Source organism: Cajanus cajan, chromosome 5 (assembly GCF_000230855.2).
Source record: "Cajanus cajan strain Asha chromosome 5, NIPB_CcT2T_4, whole genome shotgun sequence".
Taxonomy (NCBI): Eukaryota; Viridiplantae; Streptophyta; class Magnoliopsida; order Fabales; family Fabaceae; genus Cajanus; species Cajanus cajan.
Window position 1 is genome coordinate 6795054 of NC_138521.1, and position 12046 is coordinate 6807099.

Below are 12046 nucleotides of genomic sequence, written 5' to 3' on the forward strand. Positions count from 1 at the left end.
GTAAGCAATCTGCATAACAATTTTTTGAACACTAACATTAAAATTTGATTCTAGGTTGACAAAATTTGTAGTACACTTCCCAAATGTTGCAGCCAAATTGAAATACCGATGAATACAGGGCCATCAAGTTAAACAGCCACAAACAAATCTAGTATGAAACAATTAAAACTAATAGGATACAAATTACATGGCGATACTTGCCTCATTTGAATTTCTCACATCTGGTAACAAAATTTAGTTGATGCCCTACTAACACTGAATCTGGCTACAGCCGTATCTATATTGGGAAGTTTAGCTGATTACTTTTTTCTTTTCTTAGACTTGTTTTTCTTGGTAGGTTCATTATCAGACTTGTTTTTTTTGGTAGGTTTTTTATCAGTATGGTCATCATCTTCCATTAGATGCTCAAACTCTTCATAGCTTGCAAATGGAGACACACCACTCTTACCACCACTTTTATGTTTTCGTTTTCTTTTGACAACTTCCTCCACATCACCATCAGAGGCATCATCAAAATCTCCAACCTCAATGTCATCGTCATCACTTCCAACAACATCATCATCAATTGGAACATCAGCCTCATCCTCTTCCATATCAGAGGGTATATCTATCTCTGCATCATAATCATCACCAATCAAGTCCTCATCTTCCTCATCAGCTACTTTATCCAAATCATCATAATCATAGTCACTATCTGCCCCCAAAGATGGATCGGCAGAATCCAACAGATTCTCAATCTCTTCATTATCACTCTCATCACCACCATCAACCTCGCCATCATCATCAATATCAAACAACTCCTCAGCTGCCTCTTCATCAGCTGACTTCTTTTTCTTTTTCTTTGGCTTAGAAGTGGAACTCATTTTGTTTGTGTAGAACTTGTGGAATACAAGGTCCTCTGGAGGTACATCTGCCTCGGCTAGTGAAAGAATTTCTGCCCCAATCAATTGGTTGTTAACATCCATCTGCAAAATGAAACACGTTAACAAGCTGAATCAGAAGGCTTAGAGGATGGTGCATTAACATCAAAAATCATGTTGCTGAAAAAGCAAGCATATGAATGGTTGATTGGCAAGTCAAGACTTTTACCTGCTTGGCAGGTTCAATCTGAGAACCACCATGCCATGTGCTTTGTTTTGGTTTCTTCTCCATGAATTTGTCTAGGAAAGCCGTCAGAGAGAGGTCATTCAAAGGATTTCCATTATAGACAATGTTGGCCCCAGAAAGAAGAGTTCTGGCCATAGTAGCAACTGAAGGGTGTGCATGTGAGGCAAGCACCATTAACTCCCACCAACTTACACGGTCTGCATTGCTGTTGGAATGGACAAAATATGTAGTTTATGATGTATAAAGAAAATAAAGTGTCACAAACTATATCTGACTCTTCTAAATCGAAGAAATATACTTGCAGTGATCAATTAAAAATTAACTGTCGAGATTGTAATAAATTACAAATATATGCATAACAAATTTTTTACTCGTATTTTTAAATCATCATTCCAAGTAGATTCTATCTCTCTAAGGTGCCATCTTAGTAGTCAGATTCAACAAAAGATATAAATACGTTTGACATATAAATACCCTCCAATGGTGTACTTTTGTTATCAAAAAACATAAAAATACGTGACATGAAATTGCTTTGAACAAACAATTGCAAAAATCTTGTACATATGATATCTGAAATGATTACTAGTGTGAAAGCAAATCAAGTACCAGTAAGAAGGCTCTCTGAGTCGTGGATCATAACCTCCAGGCAGGGTAGACTTTTTGGCCGATAATTGTGACTGATGGCCTTCATTATCAGATACAGATTTTGATTTCTTATGATCAGTTTCATTTTTTTCAAGCAAAAAAAACCCATCCTCTGAAGCACCATCATCTGAATCATCATCATCTTCAGAAGATGCAGGAAGATCATCTTCACTTTCCGAAGAGCTGGTGTTAGCATTGGCATCCTCACCATTGTGAACAACTTCAACATCATTGTTTTGTTTATTTGATACAGTGCTAGGTGCATTGTCAGTTTCTATAACATCTTCAAAGTGTTCAAGTTCCTCGTCAACAGCCTCGTTCTGCAATACCACGTTCCTATAAGACAAGTGAAGAGTAAATTATTTTTCTGGCAAAAAGTGTAGTTGGCCAATTCTGTAGTAAAATCCTCAGTGCACACTAAAAATGTATGTAGAGAGAATAGATAAAGTTTTATGCCAATGGATATATATCTTTCACACACAGTTATAAAACGTAGTAACAATAGCAATGACAGAAAAAGTAATTACCATAAAGGTGGTCTGGCTTTAAGGAGTTCAGAAAGAAGGAATAGGCATGCACATCCATATTGTGGTGGCTGCTGTAGTGCAATCTGAACAAACAAAAATCAGTGGTGGTATCTATAAAAGGAAAAAAGTAGGGAAAGTGCTGTTTAATAATCACCTGCAATAGACGTTTGGAAAATGCAGCCACACGCTTTAAATTAACATCCCTTTTCATTGCTCTCAGAAGAAGTGCAATAAACATTTCTGCCTGAGGACAAACACATTAGGAAATTATACAGATGATTGAAAAACAGCATAAGCAGATGCATTTCTTATCCAAAGGCAAACGTAAGAGGAGTTTGCTTGCCTTGGAAGTATTCATGGCAGCCGGAAGTAAAAGTTTGGAGTACAATGCACGGTAATACCGATCACTAGCTATCTGATTTTTGGATGAAATTTTATCAAGAAGCATCAGTGCTTGAACCCCTACATTAAAATTCTTTGAATGAACCTGCAAGTTTTCAGTTCGTGTTAAGATATATAAGAACCAATAATACTCATGCTACCCATCTGTAACATACTGCAGACTTTAATGATGCTAACAAATTAAAAATTACCAATTGGAAAAGTACTGGTGTTTGAACATCAACAATGTCATCAGCTTCATTACTTGAGACAAAAGGAAATGCTCTATTCACTCCCTGTGACAAAACCAAATGAAAACCCCGATTATGACTGAATTTGACAAGATAAAAAAACTCAATCATTAATCAAAATCAGTTCATAAAAAAGTATGGGTATTATCATATTTACAGTTAAGAGAGCTGATAGAAGCCGAGAATCCAATTCCACAGGTGATTCTGATAACTCTTTTGATTTTTCTTCTTTTGGGTTTGCCTTGCCGCTTTTATCAAACTTCTTCTGATTGCTGCTTGCACCAGTAATTAAAACCTGTAGATCTCTAATTGTAAATCTTTTCCCCATTTTACTATTTTTTTAACTTAACTTAAAAGAACCACACATCATCATAATATTTCAGTTCAAGATAAAGCTTAAAGAAGGAAGGATCCTAGAGAAAATAAATACCTTAAACAATGCAAAATATACATCTATAAGACGTTTTGCCACTTTTGGCCCTTCTCCTTTATTTGTGTGACGGATTTGGCTTAAGAAGTTAATCTAAAACGTAGAAAAAGCAGTCAATGAGAGTCAGACCATATCTAGGTGGATTTTGATAGGGACAAAAATTTAACTTCAAAAAATCATCTAAAATTGAAGGGCCACTTCTGCAAGTACAGAAAAGTGATTTCAAACAGAAACATTCCTGCAATCATTGTTCTTGTAACAAGTTACGAGAGTAAAAAAAAAAACAACACGGTGCATCTTATTTTGCAGTGAACAATCTAAGAAAAACAGTAAGGATAAATCTTTAGGACATACAGCATGGTACTGTGAACGTGGTCCTAAATGAGGCCGAAATAGAAAAGAATCCACCTCGTCAATAACCACAGCCTGTATTAAAAACACAAATTAAAAAGCAAATAAATAGTAACCAAAACAAATTAGGAGGTAAATAGGAGTCTAACTGTCAAGAATGTATATCATTGCCAAATAGCTTGGAAACCCAAAACCATTAATTCAATGACACACTTTTTGAGATTCTCTTTCTAACACTCTTTAATTGGTTGAAGTTTATTAGAAATCACAAATTTTGTGAGTCTCGCGTGTCATTTAATGTGTCTCTCCTAGGGACCCACCAAAATTTGTAATTTTCATAAACTTCAACCAAAATAGTAGAGATAGTATTAGAAAAAGAATGTTAGAGAAAATATCATAACCATTTCTGCTAAAGCAAAAAGGTTGAAACAATAGAGGGGTTGAATAATGTTCATACCTTCATGTTTGGGTGGTCAGACAAAAGGTTGGACAAGTGATAGTCAGCATTAGATGCTGCCTTATTATCTGGATCCCCAAGCTGAAATAATAACAATGCCACCACCCACGAACCAAGCAAAAGCAAGAGATAAAAGCCACAGTAAAATAAAAGAGTCTTAGTAATAGGTTGTAGTAGTTCTAGACTGCTAGTGAGCTCACTAACCACCGAATGTATCTAGATCAAATGAAGATTAAACACAATAAATTCAGACAGGCCATAGCTTACTGTTAACTCACTTTATTAACCAGTGCGGAAAGTAGTCTGCATTCTTGCTCTGACTTCCGGCTCAATAGCACATATATGGCCTGCAAGCAACAAAGGAACCCACCCAATAGTTATTAATTAATAACAACAGTTAATACAATAATACATTCAATATATCTGAGAACATGTTACACTAAGGTGGAGTAAATGAGAGCTAATGACCTTCTCATAAGCTCCGTTTAGCTCATTTCATGTAAAGGAAATACAAAAATAAGCATTTTTAGCTTATTTCATCAAGCTTCACATTTCAAATTATGAATAAACTTTTATTTGATAGATAATATGGAATAAATGCTTTGATTAAGTTGTTTACTTAAACACACCCTAAATCTCAAAACACAAAAATAAATTACAAGTTTTCAAGTATTTTCTGGTAGTTTAAGGTAAAAAATGTTTTAAGTTTATTTAGTTGATAATACTAGCAATCCTTTTCTTATAGTAATCTCAAGTCACTTTGTAACTTGAAAGCGAAAATATTTAGTTATCAAGTGTAAAACGGGAACCCAAAAATAAAAGAAACAAAGTCTGAACAGAAAACCAACCTTTAATGCCTTGTTTTTTAGAGCAGGTAGCATGTCTCGTGATGCTTCTTCAAGTGCAACAACAAACCGTTCATATCTGAGACATCAGAAGCTTTTCAGTACATCAATAACAAAAGAGCTTAAGTGGGACAGCAAAATTCAGTATCATTGACAATTGGAAATATTCCTCAAGCAAAATGTATGTTGTAAAGTGATGTAGGGAAGTTTTGGACAGTCAATTACTAGTATTAGTAAGCCCTTTCTCCTATTTTTCCATGGGAATATTGTGATTCCTCAAGAAAAATATTAATTAATGTGTATAAACATGGTTATCAAAATCACCATTGCACTCGTAAACCCATTTGAGTATATGTTTCTACTCCACCAAAACGAACTAACTTGATTGCAGAATCATTTATGGGTGGGCTCATTCTAACTTGAGCAAAATCATATAGAATCATGTAGGATTGCGAGTTCCATATTGATTGGGCAATTCTGTTTTGCCTATAAAAAACTGCCCCCAAAACGACTTTGTGCATCATGTTTTGGGTCCGATTTTGATTCACAACACAGAGCCCTAACTCTCTTCTATCCCATTGCAATTTCTTCATCCCTTCTCTGCAGTGCTTCTGATCATCTCTTCTTTGTTGTGCTTCTCATCTCTCCTTTGCTGCTTCTTGGGTGCAATATATTGTTCACTCAGTCTGCTGCTTCTCATCTACTCAGTTGTTCAACACTGTTGGCAAGACCCATCAGCATTGAAGGTCTATTTACCTTCGTTTATCTCTAATAACCAGACAAGCTCGTGAGATCCCTATTTTGCTCTAGCCAACCATTTTTTACTGAACAGTCAAAGTTCAAAACGCAGACCAGTGACCCCCAACCTACTGTTTAGTTCTCTATTTTATTTATTTTTACTCAAAATGTTTATTTGTTACTATTTATTGACATTTATAATATAAGTGATAATATGTTAATTGATTTCTGTCTTTTTTATATTAGTAACTGATTTGGTGTAGTTTGATCTTATTAAGTAATAAGTAGTAATGTACTATTAAGCTTTGCTACTTTATTGATGTAGTTTGCTATTTTGTTTTAATATGGAGTTGCAATGTTGAGTTATTATGATATTTAGTATTTTATATTTTTTTTATATTAAGTAAACTCTTACAAGTTTAAAATTTGAATTTACGAAACCTCCCTGAGTTTAGTAAGCTCTCGAGTTTAACAACTTTGTGTGTAAATGATCATTAGAATTCAATTATTCTTAAGCAAATAATTTAATGTATAGAAAGCATCCAAAGTAAATGAAACAAAAGATGCACTTCATAAAATGTACTGGCAGAAAATTTACTTAAGAAATCCTTAACCAAGTCAGATCAGAGAAATTATTTAATATGAAAATGTACAAAGTGTTCTTTCACATACCTCTGCTTCAAACATTCCTCCCAATACCAGAAAAGGAGAAGGGAGTAACCATCTTTAGTGTCAGGAATATGATTTAGGGGCCGCTGTATCAAGGTCTTCAATTTACGATCTGGTAATAAGCTGCAAGTAAAATAATGTCGTAGATCAGAGCACTGAATGACATGTAATACATATAAACAGGGGCTACTGTTGTCGGAGTAATGTGAGATGTGCAAAGGAGAGATGAAATATATTATTATCTTTCGAATTTGATGATTTCCACAACTTTAAAAATCTCATTTCATAAAAAAATTTTGAAAAGCTGTTAACAATTACATTTTAATGATAAGAGTTTTCCTTTTCCTAATGAGGGGTAAGTGAACGGGGGAGGAGAAGATGCAGACCTTGCAATAAATAATTCTTGCAGTGCTTCAAATCCTGTCAAGGCATGGCGCTTTCCAACCTTGGATGTCACCATTCCTAGATTAAATAACAATCGTTGTCAATAGCTCAAGTCTTAAAGCACATATGGGAAATACAAAAGACAATATATGCTCTTCTGTAAAGCCAAGGTATAAATAGAATGAGAGGCAACCTCACTGCAAATACATATACCAAGTGCAATGCCGGAATAATGTTTGAATCTCATCTGCTTCAAATTTAGGTAGCAAACAGATAGGTGTTGCTTGGAAATATATCAAATTTTCTTTTATGGAATTAAATATAAGTCTAGTATGTATATGCCACATTCACATTAGAGGGCCACTAAGGCCATCTCCAATGGGGTTGCTTATAAGTAACCCCACTTGCCACATCAGCCTCACTTTTTCCCTTTTTCTTAAGAACCGGTGCTTATATAAGCAACTTTGGTAAATTTTAAGCAACTCACTTGCTTCTTTTCAGGCTGATGTGGCAAGTGGAGTTACTTTTAAGCAACCCATTGGAGGTGCTCTAAGATTCCAAAATGCAGGCGAAGCAGATTTTAAAAGGCATCATTTGATAACATGATTAAATAGCCAAAAACATAAAAGGAAAAAAAGTCCTTCATTAATCAAAAAATAAAACACACGAGAATTCATAAGAATCATTCACCTCCACCAATAAAGACTCCATGTAAGCAACTCTTTGGTTTCAAAGACAAAATGAATCTCAACACCCCCCCCCCCCTCCTCCATCTTAAGCAAACAAGTAAGCCCTCACATTGCCTAGAAAAACTACTCAGAACAATTCCTTTTCGAACGCCCAATGATTATCCTTCAACTCTCGTACTAATACTTCACATTTCTAGAAACACTTAAAAGAAATAAAACCAATGTAAACACTTGCATAACAGCTCAAACTAGCCCCAAAAAAAGAAAGAACGAAAGAGAAACATGGGAACTTAACATACCCAAAAGAGCATCAAGAGAACGCAAGTTAGCAATTGGATTATCCCCCACCAACACAGAAAAAGCAGAAACTTTATCAGCAGCAGTTCCTGACCTCTGTGTTGAAACCAACATCTTAATATCACTGCTCTGCCCCCTTGATGACTCATAATCAAGAGCATACTGTGCCATCAACCTCTCCCCTAGTTCCCTCTTCTTCTCCACAAACCCTTTCCATTCTCCCACATTCTTTACCTCCACCTTCTTCCCTTCCCCCACCACCTTCCCTTCCAACTCAGCCATGTCCTCAAACCACACTCCCAAGCCATTTGCCTTCATCAAAGGAAGCTTGGGAAGGTTCCTGAACTTGTTGAACCCCTTTTCCTTGTTGGAATCATTCTCCAGTGACAGCACAGGGGGTTTCGGTTTCGGTTCGGGTTTGGGGTTGCGCTTGTCGTGGGGTCCATTGTTTTTGCCCAAAGTCTTGTTCTTTGGATTCTGGGAACTTTGGGGCACAACTTGTTCAGGTGTTTGGTGCTTCTTTGGGGGCTTGTTTGGCTTCGCACTGCGAAAATCGACATCGTTGAAACCAGAATCGGGTTGTGAATTTGAAAGCCCGATCAAGGAGGCGAAGGCGGCGACGTCGGATTTGATAAGCTCAACGTCCTCCGGTTTCTTTGACTTATTGGAATTGGAATTGGATTTGGATTTCACCATTGTTGCATGTGGAACAAGGAAGAACAGAACCACTTCACAGTTGCATAGAATGAAGAAGAAGCAAGTAGGGTTTAAGAACCAGTTGGGCCTCTCACATAAAATCCAACTTTAAGGCCCAAAACACATTATCCTTTCTTTTTTTTACATTCTTGTGTTTTTGTATTTTTTTTTATTATAAGAAACTGGCCTGCAAGACACTTCTAGTCTCACTGTATTTTATTTAGAAATAAGTAATAATAATATTAATAAATAAAAAGTATTTGAAGTTAAGTATGAGAGCAGTTAATAACGAGTGTAATAGAGTATAATAAAAAAATTAAAAATATATTTTTTCATAAAAAGAAATATAAAAAAAAATTCATTTTTAGAAGTTACAAAGATAAAATGATTAACAAAAGGTGTATACAAAAAAAAATCAATCACGCTTATTAATAACTAGGAGGAGAAAGGTATTTTGTGTCTGCATTATATTAAAATAAAAAATAATTATTTTTATAAATAGTTATAGAGTAAAATAGGAAAAAGGAAAAAAATGAGAAGTTACTTATAAAAAAAGGTGATCTTAGAGAATTATGGAAAATAAACAAAGAATAAAATGATTCATATAAAAATGAAAATAAAAAATAATTATTGAAAGTGATATCTCAAATTCTGTCCAGTAAAATGTGCGAATTATAGATCTCTAAAATAATAAATAGAAATATCGCAAATAGAGCCATTGCAACACCCATCAAAGGAGTAGTTCCCCACCGCGGAGTTACTTTACCATACTCTGAATTTAATGGTTTCAATAAATTTCCTACAACAGTTCGTCTTGGACCAGATCTAGAATTATCATCAACAGTTTCTTTATATATTAGTATAAATTAGTAGGTATATTCTATTTTTCTTTTACTACATCCAAGTTGATAAAGATAATGAATAGTTATTAAGAGATTAAATATATATATATATATATATATATTAAAAGACTTTTTTGACTTTTATTAATTATTATATAATTTTTTAAAAGTTAAAATTGTTAACAATATTAATGTTTACATCAAAACAAATAATCTCTTTTATATATAGATATAAATGAATAAGAATGAGTGTTGTCATAAAAATAGATTTAAAAAAAAGAAATCAAAAATTATGAAATTAAAAATTGTATAATTAACTTCATAATAATAGAATAGTTGAAAAATTAGTTAAAAGATAAAAAAAAATTAATTACAAAAACAAGGTATCTCCTTATTAACGTAAGTATAGATATTGATAATTAATTTCTGAAATATATCAAGAAAATTCTGAAATTTTATAATTAATTTAATTTAATTTTGGAATTTTTGATAATAAATGGAATAAATTAAGATTGACTACAATAAAAACTAATAATTGAATATACAATATTATTTTATGCCGAAACTATTGTATAAGAATTGATATCCTTGATTTCGTATATATATGAAATTGTATCAAATAATCAAAAATGTTATAAAAGGAGGAAAAAGTAGAGAGAATAAATAAGACAGTATGAGATAGAGAAAAGAATTTGACTGGTGTATTATTTTTGGGAGAGAAGTAACATATTTATAAGTACATGTGGTAACTGAACAATTACATAATAAAGGGAATAATACATAACGAAAATATAAATGGTAATGATTGATAATAAATATTGACATCCACTAATTAAGCCATTAATTATTATTCATAACACTCCCCCTTGGATGTCCAATATTTAGAATGTACCTCGTTAAAAACCTTACTAGGAAAAACCCCGTGGGATAAAAACCTAGTGAAGGAAAAAGAGTACATCATTCATAAATATTTATTTCTCCCCCTCATGCATACAATCTTTAAGACAACCGAGTCCAATCTTGTATATCAACTGTTCAAAAACTTTTCTTGGAAGTGACTTTGTAAAGAGATCTACTAGGTTGTCACTTGAGCGGACTTGTTGAACATTTATATCACCATTCCTTTGAAGATCATGAGTAAAAAAGAATTTTGGTAGAATATGCTTTGTTCTATCTCCCTTTATGTATCCATCTTTCAATTGTGCGATACATGCAGCATTATCTTCATATATAATTGTCGATGTCATTTTTCTAGAAGATAAACCACAAGTTTCCCGTATGTGTTGAATCATAGATCTTAGCCAAACACATTCATGACTTACCTCATGTAATGCTAAAATTTCAGCATAATTAGATGAAGTAGCTGATATGGTTTGTTTTACAAATCGCTATAAAATGGCTATACCACCATTTGTAAACAAATATCCTGTTTGTGATTTACTATTATGAGGATCTGAGAAATAACATGCATCTGCATAACCATTTAGTTCTGGTTTGAGAACATTTGAATATAATAATCGCATATCCATTGTACCTCTAAGATAACGAAGAATTTGTTTAACTTCATTCCAATGTCTTCGTGTAGGTGAAGAATTATATCTTGCTAACAAATTAACAGTAAATGCTATATCAGGTCGTGTATAATTAGCAAGGTACATTAGTACTCCTATAGCACTAAGATATAATACTTCGGGACCAAGTATTTCTTCATCCTTTTCTTGGGGTCTAAATGGATCTTTGTTAACATCTAAAGATCTTACAACTATGGGAGTGCACAATGGATGTGATTTGTCCATATAAAACCTTTTAAGCACCTTTGTTATATAAGTTTCTTGATGCACAAGAATTCCATTTTCTAAGTATTCAACTTGCAGTCCTATACAAAACTTTTTCCTTCCTAGATCCTTCATTTCAAATTCTTTCTTTAAGCAATCTATTGCTTTTGAAAGCTCTTCAAGAGTTCCAATAATGTTTATGTCATCTACATAAACTACAATTATGGCAAATCCGTTTTCAGATCTTTTTATAAATATACACGGACAAATTGGATCATTTTTATATCCTTCTTGTAACAAGTATTCACTTAGTCGATTATACCACATACGACCTGATTGCTTTAGCCCATATAGGGACTTATTCAATTTGATCAAATAATCTTCTCTAGAAATTGCATCTTCAGGAAAATTAAATTCTTCTGGAAATTTCATATAAATGTCTGCATCAAGAGAGCCATATAAATATGTTGTAACTACATCCATTAGATGTAAATTAAGTTTTTCATGTACAACCAAACTAATTAAATATCGAAAACTGTTTGCATCCACTACAGGTGAATCTCTCTTCAAAATCAATATCGGGTCTTTGTGAAAAACCTTGAGCAGCTAGTCTTGCTTTGTATCTCACAATTTCACCATTGTCATTTCGTTTTTGCACAAAACCCAATTGTATCCAATTGGTTGTACATCTTTTGGTGTATGTAGTAATGGTCAAAAAACTTTTTGCTTAGCAAGCGAGTCTAATTCTGTCTCAATTACATCTTTCTATTTTGGCCAATCATTTCTTTGTCGACAATCGTTGATGGACTTTGGTTCTTGATCCTCAATATCATTTATTTCATTTAGCGCTATATTATATACAAATACATCATCAATATTGACATTGTTTTCTATTCCATCGTATTCCATTCATGACATAATTTATTGAGATCTCTTCATTTTCAATAATTTCAGGTATCTGA

At 33.5% G+C, this 12046-nt stretch overlaps 2 protein-coding genes across 2 annotated transcripts; both read right to left on the reverse strand.

Moving 5' to 3' along the window:
• Positions 1-10: 10 nt before the first annotated feature.
• EDA25 (CCAAT-binding factor) lies at positions 11-8521 on the reverse strand. Its single transcript, XM_020370526.3, has 16 exons — positions 7774-8521; positions 6788-6863; positions 6405-6524; positions 4998-5073; positions 4428-4496; positions 4150-4230; positions 3696-3767; positions 3342-3434; positions 3069-3206; positions 2873-2956; positions 2623-2766; positions 2434-2523; positions 2280-2362; positions 1714-2088; positions 1090-1312; positions 11-965 (listed from the first exon to the last, which is right to left on the reverse strand). Exons 1-16 carry the CDS (start codon positions 8465-8467, stop codon positions 300-302), a joined length of 3084 nt encoding a protein of 1027 aa, XP_020226115.2. The 5' UTR covers positions 8468-8521; the 3' UTR covers positions 11-299.
• A 2176-nt stretch (positions 8522-10697) lies between these two features.
• On the reverse strand, positions 10698-11219 carry LOC145957803 (secreted RxLR effector protein 161-like). The gene has a single exon (XM_083074208.1). It carries the CDS (start codon positions 11217-11219, stop codon positions 10698-10700), a length of 522 nt encoding a protein of 173 aa, XP_082930334.1.
• Positions 11220-12046: the final 827 nt, after the last annotated feature.